Source organism: Bactrocera dorsalis, chromosome 1 (assembly GCF_023373825.1).
Source record: "Bactrocera dorsalis isolate Fly_Bdor chromosome 1, ASM2337382v1, whole genome shotgun sequence".
NCBI classification, from domain to species: Eukaryota; Metazoa; Arthropoda; class Insecta; order Diptera; family Tephritidae; genus Bactrocera; species Bactrocera dorsalis.
This window is the reverse complement of record NC_064303.1, coordinates 59,347,022-59,364,360: the sequence shown is the minus strand read 5'-3', so window position 1 is coordinate 59,364,360 and position 17,339 is coordinate 59,347,022. Positions and strand designations below refer to the sequence as shown.

The 17,339-nt window shown below is 35.0% G+C and overlaps 1 protein-coding gene, 1 long non-coding RNA gene and 1 pseudogene across 2 annotated transcripts in view; 2 read left to right on the top strand and 1 right to left on the bottom strand.

Moving 5' to 3' along the window:
• Positions 1 to 3,977: 3,977 nt before the first annotated feature.
• On the top strand, positions 3,978 to 12,323 carry LOC125775742 (uncharacterized). Its single transcript, XR_007421350.1, has 2 exons — positions 3,978 to 7,546; positions 12,131 to 12,323. It is a non-coding gene; the product is annotated as an uncharacterized LOC125775742 (long non-coding RNA).
• Positions 12,324 to 12,738: 415 nt separating this feature from the next.
• The window catches only part of LOC125775400 (uncharacterized), a 175,191-nt gene continuing 170,590 nt past the window's right edge, over positions 12,739 to 17,339 (bottom strand). Inside the window, exon 2 of the mRNA XM_049445960.1 lies at positions 12,739 to 14,872. Within this exon, the coding sequence (XP_049301917.1) occupies positions 13,667 to 14,752 (1,086 nt within the window). The 5' untranslated portion in view covers positions 14,753 to 14,872 and the 3' untranslated portion in view covers positions 12,739 to 13,666. The remainder of the gene's footprint in view (positions 14,873 to 17,339) is intronic.
• On the top strand, positions 13,136 to 13,265 carry LOC125775969 (small nucleolar RNA U3; annotated as a pseudogene).

Below are 17,339 nucleotides of genomic sequence, written 5' to 3'. Positions count from 1 at the left end.
TCTCTGCACATGCTCATATCATAATCTTATTATCTGCTCATATGATTGCATGTATACGCATGTCGCGAGTTAAGGAACGTATTCCTTATAATAGTAACAAACATCAAAACAACCTTTTGTTTTAGTAAACAGAATGCAAACAACCTTGAGTTGGAACAATTGAAATGCATCACTTCAACAAACAATCCTAAACAAACAAGTATCAAAACAACATTGAGTTTGAATACCACGACAACCTTATCTTAAAACAAAGAAAATGTATCTAAGTAAACAATATATATGTAAACAAACCTAAACAAATAATTAATCTGTATGTAGACAAACTATCAACTATTTAGTAATAAGTAAATATACTAGGTAGTACAAATAGAAGTAAGAACGATGTAATAAGTTAGTCTTAAGAGCATAAATAAAGAGTACACATTTCGGTGCAGCTCAAAATATATTCTTTTGACTCATTTTTACGTAATGATAAAAATTAACTCGCGTTCAGAAATTCAAATCATGATTTCATCACTTATCAATGTATTACATGTGCGCGCATTGATCTGCATGTTCATACATTCATATACACTTATATGTACATATATTTGCATACACTTCGGAACAAATAATGCACAAGCATACAAACATATGCGTACACATGTGAATATGCCACCAACAAAAAATTTAAGCATTGTTCTACAAAAACAACAATTGTCTGAATAGCAGAAGCATGGCAAATCAATATGGCAGCCGAATTGGCGAAACCCAAATGTAATAAATTTTACAACAAAAACGATTTCATTCATAAACGTAGGCGCAAATTCCACAAGCGACCTCGCTTCATTCATATAAACAGGCGCCGTAACATCTCCCCGAGTATGTCTTTGCCTACAAACGTCTTTTCGCGACGATGGCAAAAGCTAAAAATCATAAATTGAACAACTTTCTGAACAGAAGGAAATGAGAAAAGTGGCAATATAGCTCTTGTCGATTTACAATATTTGTTAATTCTAAAATAAGTATTTTTCCGTGGCTCGCAAAAATTTGTGTCGATATGTTTGCAAGCTCATACATATGCATACATACATATTTACGCTAGTTTTTAGGCGAAGCTGTTACATCGGCAAGGGAAGCGGTTACAATCGGCGATCCATTGTATATTTCTTTCATGCATAACCAAACCATAATTAGGACAACGCAATATAAGTGTTAATGGTGGTGCTTGTTGTAAGCGCTTGAAAAGCCACGATGAGCACGTAGGTTCAAATCTGGACAGAATTTATTTTAATTTTTGCCTTTTATTTTATGGCAAAAGCGAAAAATCATAAATTGAACATCTTCTGGTGTTTGTTCTAAGAAAGAAGTGAGAAAAGTGGCAACATAGGAGTTGTCGATTTATAATATTTGTCTAAAATATTTTACCGTGACAAAAATCTGCGTCGATATGTATTCATGTTCATACGTATACGTACATACTTATTTACGCACGTTGGAAGGCGAAGCTGCTACAGGGGCAAGGGAAGTGGTGACAATCGGCGGCCATTCGTTTATTTTTTTCGGCACAGCTTGGATTTTCTGCCAATGTTGTCACAAAGGAGATGTAAAAAGATGCGTGCGGTACTTGTTATTATGAATGTATGTACAGTCTTCCACAAAACTGAAGGTACAGTGAATTTGGATTTGCGAATTGTATTGCTTTGCAGGTGTTTTTCATTCAAACGCCAAATAACGAAAATGTTATTATGACTAGTAATAGTACTTTTTAATTTTTATAAAATTAACCATTTCGGCAACCGTGATCAGCGAGGAGATTACGTTTTTGTTGGCAACTCTTTACTGACGTTCCACAAAAGTCTTGGTACAGCTTTTATTAGTAAAAAGGAGAATCCCACAATTCAATATTATTGCTGTGAATTAAAAGCTGCAGTCTGGTACTTTTAATATTGTATTCGTGTTCGTTGAGTGTTATTTGTTATAAAAATCAAATAAAAATAAAAGAAGTTATGGGCCGAAAAGAATTAACAATTAGAGAACGGGAAATCATAATTGATCTACATGTTAGGCAAGGTAAATCTTATTCACAAATATCTGAGCTTGTATCGCGTAGTCGGTCATCAGTCCAAAAAATGGTTAATCGATATAATAAGGAAAACAGAGTTGAAAATGCACCCAGGACTGGCCGCCCGCCCAAACTGAATGATACTGACAAGAGGAAAATTTTGCGTATAGTAAAAGAAACCCCATTTGTAAGCTGCAGAAAAATTAGTGATGACCTTGCTGTTTACGACAACAAACAGGTTAGTGCAGAAACTGTGCGAAGAGCTGTCGTAGAGAATGGATTTTCATCTAGAACGCCCAGGAAGAAGCCGCTTGTGAGTGCTATAAACAAAGAAAAGCGTATAACATTCGCAAAGACATATTGTGACAAGCCTGTGGAGTTTTGGGACAAAATTTTATTCTCAGATGAGTCTAAGTTTTGCATATTTGACATAAATGGGCATAAAAGGGTCTGGCGCAGAGCAGGAGAAGCGCTCAATCCAAAGAATACGGTTAAAACCATTAAACATGAAGGCGGTGGCGTTATGGTGTAGGGGTGCATGGCAGCTGCGGGGGTAGGAAACCTGGTTTTTGTCGAAAATAATATGGACGAGAATACATACTTGGATATTCTACGAAATAATATGAAGCAGAGTGCTCTTAGGCTAGGTATACAAGAAGAGTTCTTGTTTCAACATGACAATGACCCTAAGCACACTGCTCACAAAGTACAAATGTGGCTGTTGTACAATGCTCGTATGTTTCCTACCTCACCTCAAAGCCTTGATTTAAACCCCATTGAGCATCTTTGGTATGAACTTGAGACTAGAATTAGAAAAAGAAAGATTTCAAGCAAAGCGCAGCTTAAGGATGTTATGTTAGAGGAGAGGAACAACATTAGCAGCGAGCTCACCAAAAAATTGGTGCATTCAATGCCTAAAAGGTTGAAATCAGTAATAAAAACTAAAGGATATCCTACAAAATACTGAAAAAGGTGAGGTTTGAATAGAAAGCAATGCCATAACTACAATTTATATATATTTTCTTTAGGTGTACCTTGAATTTTGTGGACTCAATATAATGGCTTATCACCAAGAAAGCACTGTTTCTGTTACATAAGTCCTCAACCAGTTCTTCCTTATTCAAGTCACTTTCTATATCAAATATTTTTATTTTAGGCGAGTTTAGTTTTTCCTGATCAACTTCATAATTATCACCGAGTTTTTCGGCAAGCACTGACTTGGTTCTGGAGACATCTTCTTTATTTTTACACTTTACAATAATATCACCAGCTTTTGTTGATAAGACGTTTTTAATCTGCGCACTGGTATTCGCTATAATATTATTTTTAACGATTTGAGCATAATTTTTATTTGCTGACTTGTTTTTTGTTCTTATAACAATATCAGGGACCTTCACCATAACTTTTTCTTTAGTGTTTTCTTTTAGAATTTCAGCATAAGATTTACTTTTGTTTACTTCCGCTTTTCGCAGTTCTAAAAGATCAGTTAACAATTGATTTTTAGATTTTAATTCTGAGTTTAAGTCCCGCAATAGTTCAATTTCCACTTTGTCGTCGATCAGTTGGGCTTCATCAGTATTCCTCACTGTTTTATTTAGTAGTTCTTGAGGATTTGATGTATCCACCAAAACACTAGCACTAAGACATGTTTTAAGCTCCTCTTTTTCACGTAGTTTTGCATGTGCGATAATTTTCTTTGCGTTTTCATCAAGTCTGGCGTGGTCGGCAGAGGTAATGTTTTCAATGTTATGATCAGAACACACCACTAATCGTTTACCGACATATAGACCCTTTTTACTTTTATACTTGTTAAAATCTCCTTCATGAAAAACACTTTCGCAAACAATACAAATTACAATTTTAGGTACTTTTATATTAGAATGACACTTGAACGTTTCGTCACATTTTTCCGTAGGCAGCATGTTCGCCGCCATTGACCAGCTAGGGCTGCCAATTATGTTTCGTTGTATACTTTTAGGCTAGCCTAGTACAGGTAAAAAAGCTTAACTTAAAGAACGCAAATACAATTTGGTTCTTGTATTGGCTAACAATAAAGCTTATACTATTGTAGTGACTTTTCCAAATTCCTTTTTGCGGGTCAAAGTCCAATAAGAAATAAATGGTAATAGGCTGCCTTACATCTGCTGAGAAACTTTTAGCTGGTGCAACAGCCTATCCACTCAATCATCTCACCGCACTTCAACTTCCAGACGATCTCCGTGAAAAGCACCTTCGTAAACAAACGAGTTGTTTATTTTAATTATTGTTAATATTTAAAATTATTGAATTTATTGATTTTATTTCTTTAGCACTTTATTTTTCTTCACTTCTCTCCAGGGATTTCTTTGATTTTTACATAATATTCTATACTAATAAATATTTTTGTATTATACTTCCTACTAATAGAAATTAAATTTATCACAACAATATATATGTACATATGTATTTATGTATGTACATCTTCTATCATATTAATCTTATGTCTCTGCACATGCTCATATCATAATCTTATTATCTGCTCATATGATTGCATGTATACGCATGTCGCGAGTTAAGGAACGTATTCCTTATAATAGTAACAAACATCAAAACAACCTTTTGTTTTAGTAAACAGAATGCAAACAACCTTGAGTTGGAACAATTGAAATGCAGTATCACTTCAACAAACAATCCTAAACAAACAAGTATCAAAACAACATTGAGTTTGAATACCACGACAACCTTATCTTAAAACAAAGAAAATGTATCTAAGTAAACAATATATATGTAAACAAACCTAAACAAATAATTAATCTGTATGTAGACAAACTATCAACTATTTAGTAATAAGTAAATATACTAGGTAGTACAAATAGAAGTAAGAACGATGTAATAAGTTAGTCTTAAGAGCATAAATAAAGAGTACACATTTCGGTGCAGCTCAAAATATATTCTTTTGACTCATTTTTACGTAATGATAAAAATTAACTCGCGTTCAGAAATTCAAATCATGATTTCATCACTTATCAATGTATTACATGTGCGCGCATTGATCTGCATGTTCATACATTCATATACACTTATATGTACATATATTTGCATACACTTCGGAACAAATAATGCACAAGCATACAAACATATGCGTACACATGTGAATATGCCACCAACAAAAAATTTAAGCATTGTTCTACAAAAACAACAATTGTCTGAATAGCAGAAGCATGGCAAATCAATATGGCAGCCGAATTGGCGAAACCCAAATGTAATAAATTTTACAACAAAAACGATTTCATTCATAAACGTAGGCGCAAATTCCACAAGCGACCTCGCTTCATTCATATAAACAGGCGCCGTAACATCTCCCCGAGTATGTCTTTGCCTACAAACGTCTTTTCGCGACGATGGCAAAAGCTAAAAATCATAAATTGAACAACTTTCTGAACAGAAGGAAATGAGAAAAGTGGCAATATAGCTCTTGTCGATTTACAATATTTGTTAATTCTAAAATAAGTATTTTTCCGTGGCTCGCAAAAATTTGTGTCGATATGTTTGCAAGCTCATACATATGCATACATACATATTTACGCTAGTTTTTAGGCGAAGCTGTTACATCGGCAAGGGAAGCGGTTACAATCGGCGATCCATTGTATATTTCTTTCATGCATAACCAAACCATAATTAGGACAACGCAATATAAGTGTTAATGGTGGTGCTTGTTGTAAGCGCTTGAAAAGCCACGATGAGCACGTAGGTTCAAATCTGGACAGAATTTATTTTTAATTTTTGCCTTTTATTTTATGGCAAAAGCGAAAAATCATAAATTGAACATCTTCTGGTGTTTGTTCTAAGAAAGAAGTGAGAAAAGTGGCAACATAGGAGTTGTCGATTTATAATATTTGTCTAAAATATTTTACCGTGACAAAAATCTGCGTCGATATGTATTCATGTTCATACGTATACGTACATACTTATTTACGCACGTTGGAAGGCGAAGCTGCTACAGGGGCAAGGGAAGTGGTGACAATCGGCGGCCATTCGTTTATTTTTTTCGGCACAGCTTGGATTTTCTGCCAATGTTGTCACAAAGGAGATGTAAAAAGATGCGTGCGGTACTTGTTATTATGAATGTATGTACAGTCTTCCACAAAACTGAAGGTACAGTGAATTTGGATTTGCGAATTGTATTGCTTTGCAGGTGTTTTTCATTCAAACGCCAAATAACGAAAATGTTATTATGACTAGTAATAGTACTTTTTAATTTTTATAAAATTAACCATTTCGGCAACCGTGATCAGCGAGGAGATTACGTTTTTGTTGGCAACTCTTTACTGACGTTCCACAAAAGTCTTGGTACAGCTTTTATTAGTAAAAAGGAGAATCCCACAATTCAATATTATTGCTGTGAATTAAAAGCTGCAGTCTGGTACTTTTAATATTGTATTCGTGTTCGTTGAGTGTTATTTGTTATAAAAATCAAATAAAAATAAAAGAAGTTATGGGCCGAAAAGAATTAACAATTAGAGAACGGGAAATCATAATTGATCTACATGTTAGGCAAGGTAAATCTTATTCACAAATATCTGAGCTTGTATCGCGTAGTCGGTCATCAGTCCAAAAAATGGTTAATCGATATAATAAGGAAAACAGAGTTGAAAATGCACCCAGGACTGGCCGCCCGCCCAAACTGAATGATACTGACAAGAGGAAAATTTTGCGTATAGTAAAAGAAACCCCATTTGTAAGCTGCAGAAAAATTAGTGATGACCTTGCTGTTTACGACAACAAACAGGTTAGTGCAGAAACTGTGCGAAGAGCTGTCGTAGAGAATGGATTTTCATCTAGAACGCCCAGGAAGAAGCCGCTTGTGAGTGCTATAAACAAAGAAAAGCGTATAACATTCGCAAAGACATATTGTGACAAGCCTGTGGAGTTTTGGGACAAAATTTTATTCTCAGATGAGTCTAAGTTTTGCATATTTGACATAAATGGGCATAAAAGGGTCTGGCGCAGAGCAGGAGAAGCGCTCAATCCAAAGAATACGGTTAAAACCATTAAACATGAAGGCGGTGGCGTTATGGTGTAGGGGTGCATGGCAGCTGCGGGGGTAGGAAACCTGGTTTTTGTCGAAAATAATATGGACGAGAATACATACTTGGATATTCTACGAAATAATATGAAGCAGAGTGCTCTTAGGCTAGGTATACAAGAAGAGTTCTTGTTTCAACATGACAATGACCCTAAGCACACTGCTCACAAAGTACAAATGTGGCTGTTGTACAATGCTCGTATGTTTCCTACCTCACCTCAAAGCCTTGATTTAAACCCCATTGAGCATCTTTGGTATGAACTTGAGACTAGAATTAGAAAAAGAAAGATTTCAAGCAAAGCGCAGCTTAAGGATGTTATGTTAGAGGAGAGGAACAACATTAGCAGCGAGCTCACCAAAAAATTGGTGCATTCAATGCCTAAAAGGTTGAAATCAGTAATAAAAACTAAAGGATATCCTACAAAATACTGAAAAAGGTGAGGTTTGAATAGAAAGCAATGCCATAACTACAATTTATATATATTTTCTTTAGGTGTACCTTGAATTTTGTGGACTCAATATAATGGCTTATCACCAAGAAAGCACTGTTTCTGTTACATAAGTCCTCAACCAGTTCTTCCTTATTCAAGTCACTTTCTATATCAAATATTTTTATTTTAGGCGAGTTTAGTTTTTCCTGATCAACTTCATAATTATCACCGAGTTTTTCGGCAAGCACTGACTTGGTTCTGGAGACATCTTCTTTATTTTTACACTTTACAATAATATCACCAGCTTTTGTTGATAAGACGTTTTTAATCTGCGCACTGGTATTCGCTATAATATTATTTTTAACGATTTGAGCATAATTTTTATTTGCTGACTTGTTTTTTGTTCTTATAACAATATCAGGGACCTTCACCATAACTTTTTCTTTAGTGTTTTCTTTTAGAATTTCAGCATAAGATTTACTTTTGTTTACTTCCGCTTTTCGCAGTTCTAAAAGATCAGTTAACAATTGATTTTTAGATTTTAATTCTGAGTTTAAGTCCCGCAATAGTTCAATTTCCACTTTGTCGTCGATCAGTTGGGCTTCATCAGTATTCCTCACTGTTTTATTTAGTAGTTCTTGAGGATTTGATGTATCCACCAAAACACTAGCACTAAGACATGTTTTAAGCTCCTCTTTTTCACGTAGTTTTGCATGTGCGATAATTTTCTTTGCGTTTTCATCAAGTCTGGCGTGGTCGGCAGAGGTAATGTTTTCAATGTTATGATCAGAACACACCACTAATCGTTTACCGACATATAGACCCTTTTTACTTTTATACTTGTTAAAATCTCCTTCATGAAAAACACTTTCGCAAACAATACAAATTACAATTTTAGGTACTTTTATATTAGAATGACACTTGAAAGTTTCGTCACATTTTTCCGTAGGCAGCATGTTCGCCGCCATTGACCAGCTAGGGCTGCCAATTATGTTTCGTTGTATACTTTTAGGCTAGCCTAGTACAGGTAAAAAAGCTTAACTTAAAGAACGCAAATACAATTTGGTTCTTGTATTGGCTAACAATAAAGCTTATACTATTGTAGTGACTTTTCCAAATTCCTTTTTGCGGGTCAAAGTCCAATAAGAAATAAATGGTAATAGGCTGCCTTACATCTGCTGAGAAACTTTTAGCTGGTGCAACAGCCTATCCACTCAATCATCTCACCGCACTTCAACTTCCAGACGATCTCCGTGAAAAGCACCTTCGTAAACAAACGAGTTGTTTATTTTAATTATTGTTAATATTTAAAATTATTGAATTTATTGATTTTATTTCTTTAGCACTTTATTTTTCTTCACTTCTCTCCAGGGATTTCTTTGATTTTTACATAATATTCTATACTAATAAATATTTTTGTATTATACTTCCTACTAATAGAAATTAAATTTATCACAACAATATATATGTACATATGTATTTATGTATGTACATCTTCTATCATATTAATCTTATGTCTCTGCACATGCTCATATCATAATCTTATTATCTGCTCATATGATTGCATGTATACGCATGTCGCGAGTTAAGGAACGTATTCCTTATAATAGTAACAAACATCAAAACAACCTTTTGTTTTAGTAAACAGAATGCAAACAACCTTGAGTTGGAACAATTGAAATGCAGTATCACTTCAACAAACAATCCTAAACAAACAAGTATCAAAACAACATTGAGTTTGAATACCACGACAACCTTATCTTAAAACAAAGAAAATGTATCTAAGTAAACAATATATATGTAAACAAACCTAAACAAATAATTAATCTGTATGTAGACAAACTATCAACTATTTAGTAATAAGTAAATATACTAGGTAGTACAAATAGAAGTAAGAACGATGTAATAAGTTAGTCTTAAGAGCATAAATAAAGAGTACACATTTCGGTGCAGCTCAAAATATATTCTTTTGACTCATTTTTACGTAATGATAAAAATTAACTCGCGTTCAGAAATTCAAATCATGATTTCATCACTTATCAATGTATTACATGTGCGCGCATTGATCTGCATGTTCATACATTCATATACACTTATATGTACATATATTTGCATACACTTCGGAACAAATAATGCACAAGCATACAAACATATGCGTACACATGTGAATATGCCACCAACAAAAAATTTAAGCATTGTTCTACAAAAACAACAATTGTCTGAATAGCAGAAGCATGGCAAATCAATATGGCAGCCGAATTGGCGAAACCCAAATGTAATAAATTTTACAACAAAAACGATTTCATTCATAAACGTAGGCGCAAATTCCACAAGCGACCTCGCTTCATTCATATAAACAGGCGCCGTAACATCTCCCCGAGTATGTCTTTGCCTACAAACGTCTTTTCGCGACGATGGCAAAAGCTAAAAATCATAAATTGAACAACTTTCTGAACAGAAGGAAATGAGAAAAGTGGCAATATAGCTCTTGTCGATTTACAATATTTGTTAATTCTAAAATAAGTATTTTTCCGTGGCTCGCAAAAATTTGTGTCGATATGTTTGCAAGCTCATACATATGCATACATACATATTTACGCTAGTTTTTAGGCGAAGCTGTTACATCGGCAAGGGAAGCGGTTACAATCGGCGATCCATTGTATATTTCTTTCATGCATAACCAAACCATAATTAGGACAACGCAATATAAGTGTTAATGGTGGTGCTTGTTGTAAGCGCTTGAAAAGCCACGATGAGCACGTAGGTTCAAATCTGGACAGAATTTATTTTTAATTTTTGCCTTTTATTTTATGGCAAAAGCGAAAAATCATAAATTGAACATCTTCTGGTGTTTGTTCTAAGAAAGAAGTGAGAAAAGTGGCAACATAGGAGTTGTCGATTTATAATATTTGTCTAAAATATTTTACCGTGACAAAAATCTGCGTCGATATGTATTCATGTTCATACGTATACGTACATACTTATTTACGCACGTTGGAAGGCGAAGCTGCTACAGGGGCAAGGGAAGCGGTGACAATCGGCGGCCATTCGTTTATTTTTTTCGGCACAGCTTGGATTTTCTGCCAATGTTGTCACAAAGGAGATGTAAAAAGATGCGTGCGGTACTTGTTATTATGAATGTATGTACAGTCTTCCACAAAACTGAAGGTACAGTGAATTTGGATTTGCGAATTGTATTGCTTTGCAGGTGTTTTTCATTCAAACGCCAAATAACGAAAATGTTATTATGACTAGTAATAGTACTTTTTAATTTTTATAAAATTAACCATTTCGGCAACCGTGATCAGCGAGGAGATTACGTTTTTGTTGGCAACTCTTTACTGACGTTCCAAAAGTCTTGGTACAGCTTTTATTAGTAAAAAGGAGAATCCCACAATTCAATATTATTGCTGTGAATTAAAAGCTGCAGTCTGGTACTTTTAATATTGTATTCGTGTTCGTTGAGTGTTATTTGTTATAAAAATCAAATAAAAATAAAAGAAGTTATGGGCCGAAAAGAATTAACAATTAGAGAACGGGAAATCATAATTGATCTACATGTTAGGCAAGGTAAATCTTATTCACAAATATCTGAGCTTGTATCGCGTAGTCGGTCATCAGTCCAAAAAATGGTTAATCGATATAATAAGGAAAACAGAGTTGAAAATGCACCCAGGACTGGCCGCCCGCCCAAACTGAATGATACTGACAAGAGGAAAATTTTGCGTATAGTAAAAGAAACCCCATTTGTAAGCTGCAGAAAAATTAGTGATGACCTTGCTGTTTACGACAACAAACAGGTTAGTGCAGAAACTGTGCGAAGAGCTGTCGTAGAGAATGGATTTTCATCTAGAACGCCCAGGAAGAAGCCGCTTGTGAGTGCTATAAACAAAGAAAAGCGTATAACATTCGCAAAGACATATTGTGACAAGCCTGTGGAGTTTTGGGACAAAATTTTATTCTCAGATGAGTCTAAGTTTTGCATATTTGACATAAATGGGCATAAAAGGGTCTGGCGCAGAGCAGGAGAAGCGCTCAATCCAAAGAATACGGTTAAAACCATTAAACATGAAGGCGGTGGCGTTATGGTGTAGGGGTGCATGGCAGCTGCGGGGGTAGGAAACCTGGTTTTTGTCGAAAATAATATGGACGAGAATACATACTTGGATATTCTACGAAATAATATGAAGCAGAGTGCTCTTAGGCTAGGTATACAAGAAGAGTTCTTGTTTCAACATGACAATGACCCTAAGCACACTGCTCACAAAGTACAAATGTGGCTGTTGTACAATGCTCGTATGTTTCCTACCTCACCTCAAAGCCTTGATTTAAACCCCATTGAGCATCTTTGGTATGAACTTGAGACTAGAATTAGAAAAAGAAAGATTTCAAGCAAAGCGCAGCTTAAGGATGTTATGTTAGAGGAGAGGAACAACATTAGCAGCGAGCTCACCAAAAAATTGGTGCATTCAATGCCTAAAAGGTTGAAATCAGTAATAAAAACTAAAGGATATCCTACAAAATGCTGAAAAAGGTGAGGTTTGAATAGAAAGCAATGCCATAACTACAATTTATATATATTTTCTTTAGGTGTACCTTGAATTTTGTGGACTCAATATAATGGCTTATCACCATATTGGCATCATTTTCTTTTCTTATATACTGAATTTTGGTTTTGTTTTTACATGGATTCAAAGTTTATTTGTTATTGTTGAAAATACGTTAAGAAAATTTTACTTTTATTTGAATAATAAAAGCAGATCACACTGTTTTCAAAAATTTACTTGCTGTACCTTCACTTCTGTGGAAGACTGTATGTACATATCTGTGGTCCAATCATGTTTTGAATCTCCATACTTGATTTCATATTGTGTCAAAATCTTATAAAGATCACTCCAATAGTTAGCGAGATATTAACGAAAGAAAAACTGATCAAATCAAAGTGAGTCAAGGTAATAACAACACATCCCAGTGCTCTGATATTAGCTGATTTTCGCCTCACTTGTGCTTTTGTTCTCAGTTCACATTCAACAAGCGGAGCGGCTGATTGTTCATTTTTTGCGTGCGGAAAAATAGCATATCTAACTTGTGCTTTTATTCCGAAGTAAGTTTGTTGTTCGGAAACTTACATAAGTATACTTGTGTTGTTTTATCCAAAGTATTTTTGAAGTTATACTTCTTATACGACGCCGGAAAAGGTTGCGATAGATTCTGGTTGCGCAACCTTCCATATAAAAGTAACGCAAAGTTGCGCAACCTCGCTTCATCCATATGAATGTAACGCAACCTTGTCTGCGAAGATGTGCGAGCAGCAAGCGAAGCGGTGACAATCGGCGATCGTTTGTTCGTTTCTTTCGGCACAGCTCGGCCGACACAACAACACAACACAATGTTCCATGCTTATGCTGTTGTTTTTTTTGTAGAACAATGTTTCAATTTTTGGTTGGTGACATATTCACATGTGTGCGCATATGTATGTTTGTATGCTTGTGCATTATTGAAGTTATACTTCTTTTTCTTTCGTTTGTCTTTCATTTCTGCGAATTCTCAACTATTTTACGTATGTTTTGGTTGAAATACTCTGCGTTGGCCTTTCAGAATCACACAGAATCATTTCTGTGGTTTTTGAAACTGACCCACGAGGACGAGGTATATGGTTTTATCTGGGAGCGTGAGATTTAAGAAAATCGCTCGCTTACAAGGGATAAAATGACTTCTGAGTGGCGATTTTAATGAATAAATTCACAGAATCATTTCTGTGCTTTTGGAAATCTATACTAATAAATATTTTTTTCTTACTAATAGAAAATAAATTTATCACAGCAATATACATAAACATATACATAATATTGCTGTGATAAATTTAATTTCTATTAGTAAGCAAAAAATTAAAAATAAATTTATTAAGACTATACTTCTCAGGGCATCACAGCAATGTTATGTATATGTATATACATATTATGCATATGTATTGCTGTGATAAATTTATTGCGAAAGCAAATGTTCTACAAAGTATGTAAAGGGTGATTTTTTAAGAGCTTGATAACTTTTTTTTAAAAAAAAACGCATAAAATTTGCAAAATCTCATCGGTTCTTTATTTGAAACGTTAGATTGGTTCATGACATTTACTTTTTGAAGATAATTTCATTTAAATGTTGACCGCGGCTGCGTCTTAGGTGGTCCATTCGGAAAGTCCAATTTTGGGCAACTTTTTCGAGCATTTCGGCCGGAATAGCCCGAATTTCTTCGGAAATGTTATCTTCCAAAGCTGGAATAGTTGCTGGCTTATTTCTGTAGACTTTAGACTTGACGTAGCCCCACAAAAAATAGTCTAAAGGCGTTAAATCGCATGATCTTGGTGGCCAACTTACGGGTCCATTTCTTGAGATGAATTGTTGTCCGAAGTTTTCCCTCAAAATGGCCATAGAATCGCGAGCTGTGTGGCATGTAGCGCCATCTTGTTGAAACCACATGTCAACCAAGTTCAGTTCTTCCATTTTTGGCAACAAAAAGTTTGTTAGCATCGAACGATAGCGATCGCCATTCACCGTAACGTTGCGTCCAACAGCATCTTTGAAAAAATACGGTCCAATGATTCCACCAGCGTACAAACCACACCAAACAGTGCATTTTTCGGGATGCATGGGCAGTTCTTGAACGGCTTCTGGTTGCTCTTCACCCCAAATGCGGCAATTTTGCTTATTTACGTAGCCATTCAACCAGAAATGAGCCTCATCGCTGAACAAAATTTGTCGATAAAAAAGCGGATTTTCTGCCAACTTTTCTAGGGCCCATTCACTGAAAATTCGACGTTGTGGCAGATCGTTCGGCTTCAGTTCTTGCACGAGCTGTATTTTATACGGTTTTACACCAAGATCTTTGCGTAAAATCTTCCATGTGGTCGAATAACACAAACCCAATTGCTGCGAACGGCGACGAATCGACATTTCACGGTCTTCAGCCACACTCTCAGAAACAGACGCAATATTCTCTTCTGTACGCACTGTACGCATTCGTGTGGTTGGTTTAATGTCCAATAAAGTAAACTGAGTGCGAAACTTGGTCACAATCGCATTAATTGTTTGCTCACTTGGTCGATTATGTAGACCATAAATCGGACGTAAAGCGCGAAACACATTTCGAACCGAACACTGATTTTGGTAATAAAATTCAATGATTTGCAAGCGTTGCTCGTTAGTAAGTCTATTCATGATGAAATGTCAAAGCATACTGAGCATCTTTCTCTTTGACACCATGTCTGAAATCCCACGTGATCTGTCAAATACTAATGCATGAAAATCCTAACCTCAAAAAAATCACCCGTTATATTTCTATACTTAAACAAAATTATTAGAACCATCGTATGTTTCTTGCATTCATAACCAAATCATACTTAAGTCAGCGCAACCTAATTGTCAATGGTGGTGTTGGTGGTAAGCGCTTGGAAGGTCAAGATGCTAACACAGGTCCCAGGTTCGAATCCCGACAGAATAAATTTTTAATTTTTTGCTTTTAACATCGTATACTATACTAATAAATATTTTTCTACTAATAGAAATTAAATTTATCAAGTCAGCGCAACCTAATTATCAATGGTGGTGTTGGTGGTAAGCGCTTGGAAGGTCAAGATGCTAACACAGGTCCCAGGTTCGAATCCCCACAGAATAAATTTTTAATTTTTTGCTTTTAACATCGTATACTATAAAAATAAATATTTTTCTTTATTTTAATTTTTATTAGTAAGAAAAATATTTATTTGTATAGTATACGATGTTAAAAGGCATACATCTTCTATCCTATCTTGTGTATCTGCACATGCTCATATGAGTGTATGTATACGCATGTGCGCGCATTGACTTGCATGTTCATACATTCATATATACTTATATGTACATATATTTGCATACATTGCCGAACAAATAAATCACAAGCATACAAACATACATATGCGTACACATATGAATATGTCACCAACAAAAAATTGATCTTCACAAGTCAATCCGGCAGCCAAATTGGCGAAGAACAAAAGAGAGATGATTACGCTGCATATTCTCTTCCGCAACAAAGAGACGGAACTACTTTCTGAGTCAAAATTCATTCATTTAGACTTTGCTTTATTCTTCATTTTATGTGCGTAATAAATTTATAAAATGTGAATTTAAGTTTTCTAGTTTTCTTTCATACAAAATGATATGCATTTCTGAATATCACTAAGAAGTATAACTTCATCCGCGCGTAGGGACTCTGGGTCTTCGAGAAAGCCAATTTTCATACAAGCCATTTTCCAGCCATAGGCGATAACTTATTCTTAAATATGTTTCACGATCCCGTTGTACCGAATGAGACATCATGTAGTGTAGATTGCGGATTTTCCAATTTTCCACGCAATTTTACAAAATTGTTCTCAACTCAGATCGTTAATACATCTCCGCAACTATTCGAAATGTTGCCGAAAGAAATGCGCTCTGAAAGTACCTTTTGAAAAACAAAAGCACATTTTTGAGGAATATTGGAGAATAGGCGACTACAAATCAAGGCTACTTTTCATTTGTGGACTCGTCGAAATTGAAGCTTTGGAGAAACAAACAGTTTTTTGAGGAATGTGATTAAAAAGAAACTTAATTATCCAAAATCACCATTGGCCGATAAGAGAGGTAAGTCCACTCCAATAAACAAGCTAAACGAATCACAGGTCGAAACTATTACGCAACATATTAATAGCTTTCCTGCCTACGAAAGTCACTATTGTCGGCGTGATTCAAGTGCTAAATATTTAAGCTCCGACTTGTCAATATCAAAAATGTACAGTTTGTACTGCGAAGAGGTTGAAACTCCTATAAGTTTAGTAAAATATTCAGAAATTTTCCACACAATGAACTTAAAATTCAAACAACCGAAACTTGATACTTGTAATAAATGTGACTGCTTTAAATCCCAATTAGACCACATCAATAAAAATATGCCAGATATACAATGTTGATTGAAAAACAAGCAAGGCATCACGTAGATGCAGATAGAGCTTATAAATCAAAGGACTTTGATAAAGATCTGTCAAAAACTCATATAAATATAAAAACGTACACATTTGATTTGCAGCAAGTTTTACCAACTCCTTACCTCAAAACCTCAGTCTGCTACTATAAGAAGCAATTGAATACTTATAATTTAACCATATACGATTGTGAAACGAATAAGGCCTTTTGCTATATGTGGCACGAAGCAGTTGGGCAGCGAGGTGCTAACGAAATATCATCATGTATTTTCCAGCATTTAAAGAAGGTGTCAACAGACGAACATGTCTCAATCGTATTTTATAGCGATTCATGCGTTGGCCAAAATAAAAACTCCTTTATGGGCTCAATGTTTATAGCTTTCTTAGAGAGAAACCCTAAGACACTCAATGTAATAAAGCGTGGTGTCAGCTCCTTAACCATTCGGGACCAAGATAAAATCACGGCAACTCCTCTTATATCGAAAGAGAAAAAGGAAGAGTTGTTGAGTATTTTAAACTTAATCGATCCCATGTTCCATAGTTTCTACAACAACTTAAACTCATACCTCTCAATAGGATATCCTGTCATCATAAAAATCACTGTTTTATGTTTTAAATTGCTGAAGTTCCAATGTTTTATTCTTAGTTTTCACATTTCATTACTAGAGGCTAATTTGTTTAAATAAGTGCACTAATTTGAGTTCAATAACACTTTTCTTTAAGAATGTATAATATACATATATGTTAATCAGAGAACTGCAACGATCACAATTTTTTCAATCATACCCGATCATTGACTCAGATTT